The sequence below is a fragment of the Pygoscelis adeliae genome, unplaced genomic scaffold (assembly GCF_000699105.1).
Source record: "Pygoscelis adeliae isolate BGI_AS28 unplaced genomic scaffold, ASM69910v1 Scaffold68, whole genome shotgun sequence".
Classification (NCBI taxonomy): Eukaryota; Metazoa; Chordata; class Aves; order Sphenisciformes; family Spheniscidae; genus Pygoscelis; species Pygoscelis adeliae.
The window spans coordinates 4,864,229-4,866,063 of record NW_008825501.1 but is presented as its reverse complement, the minus strand read 5'-3'; the positions used below and the strand labels follow the sequence as shown (position 1 = coordinate 4,866,063).

The window sequence follows — 1,835 nt, the reverse complement described above, 5'->3', positions numbered from 1 at the left end:
GCCGCCCTCGTCCGTTTAAAGCCCTTCTCGGCTTGCTCTTGTTTCCATAAGCATCTGGCGTCTGAGCGGTGCCGAACCGGAGCGGACCGGTTCTGATACCATCGCAGTGTTACTTCTTTAGGAAATATTTGTGTTTAATTTTGTGTTGCTGAAGGCTGCGTCAGCATTTCCGAGTTAATCCCCGTGTGCGGTATTCCATGGGTAGTTTGGAAGACCCCAGTGTTTTTTGGGGAACGTCCTTGAGTTTAGAAGGGTCGTGTCTTAAGTTTGTTCTAGCTGCCTTATCTAATTTCCATGTTTATTTTCCGCAGTATGGGTGGGATCACTCAGTTCACAAAAGGAAAAGGCTCCCCCCGGTGAAAAGGTCTCTGGTGTACTACCTGAAAGGCAGAGAGGTCAGGATGCAGAACGAGTCCAGCTATCACCGCTTGTTGCACGGATATGCAGCCCAGCAGCTTCCCAGCCTCCTGAAGGAGAGAGAATTTCACCTCGGAACCCTTAATAAAGTGTTTGCCTCCCAGTGGCTGAACCACCGACAAGTGGTGTGTGGGACAAAATGCAACACAGTAAGTGCCACCTCTCTGTTTCTCTGTGAGTTACGCCACCCCCGAATGATGTTTACTGTAATCGAAGTGTGTAGACTGCCAAGGGAAATATCAGGAAGTAATTAGGAGCAGAGTCAAAATCATGCACAATGGATTTTGAATGAAGGTAATGCTTAACGATGACCCGTTCTCATCTGAAAATATGTCGCTGTGCAGCTGGCTGCAAACCTGAACGCGAGGCCTGTACCTCACTGCAGCATCTGTCTAATCGGCACAGAGCGATCTACATCAGTTTGCGGGATGGAGAGCAGCGATGGGGTGGGATCTTTTTGTCCTGCAAACAGAAAGTTAGTGAATGCGAATGCCGCTAGCTTTGCTAAATGGTAGCTATCATGCCTGGCAGAAGTTGCTAGTAAGACTCTTCTTTTCATTATGCTCAGTCTCACACAGTTTGGTTTTACGCATGATTCTGTGCTGCTGACTTTGAAAAGTTGCTACGAAACTAAAAACTGTGGTTAAACTCCAGATATTCGTCAGAGTAGTTACAGTTGTTCCAAGCCTAAAAAATTAATTTCAGGTCTTCGGGATTATCCTTTGCTTGTTCACTTCGTGATTTTTTCACTGTAAATCTGTTTTCAATGTTCAAATAACTTCCCTTGTTTATGAACCTTTGGATGCTTCAGCAAAAATTGAAACCTCTTCAGACTCTTCAAGTGATGCTTTGGATTTGAAACATTATAGGGGAATATTAAAATAATGTCCTATGTGATTAATAAATGTAGGAAAACATACTTCTTAGGTAATACTCTCTCTGCCAGAGTTAGGAGCCCAACTTTATTGGCTGAGGTTGCAATTTCATGTATGAAGTTCTGATTGAATTAGCGCAAAATCTCAAATTTGTTCTTTGCAGGTTGGTTAGTGCCGCAGAAATGAATCGAGCCTTGTAAGGAATGTATAGATCAAACAGCTCTTAAACCTCAATGTATATCAGTTGATATGATTGTTTCTTTGCCTCAGGATTTTTTTTTGCGCAGAAGCCACGCTCGGTGATCTGACCTGCAAGGGACAGTGGTACTTTTTTTTTTTCATTTCAGATGTTCTGTTGTTATTCGTAGTTACACAGCGGGAGGCTTTCATGCAGTAGCTCTTAAGAAGCAAGGCCTAGCTGTATAAACAAAACAGTCTTTTAACAGGAATAGGCCTGAAATAGAATCTCTCTGCCTTCTTTCTCCACGTGTGTTCATCACCTCGGCCAGTCAGCAGCCAGCACTGTTCATGACACACAGCTTA

The 1,835-nt window shown here is 43.8% G+C and overlaps 1 protein-coding gene across 1 annotated transcript in view; it reads left to right on the top strand.

Annotated features, from left to right (window-relative positions):
• DCAF12 (DDB1 and CUL4 associated factor 12) overlaps nt 1-1,835 on the top strand; it is a 32,811-nt gene that overhangs the window by 9,764 nt on the left and 21,212 nt on the right. The window contains exon 2 of the mRNA XM_009331563.1: nt 312-566. Within this exon, the coding sequence (XP_009329838.1) occupies nt 312-566 (255 nt within the window). The remainder of the gene's footprint in view (nt 1-311; nt 567-1,835) is intronic.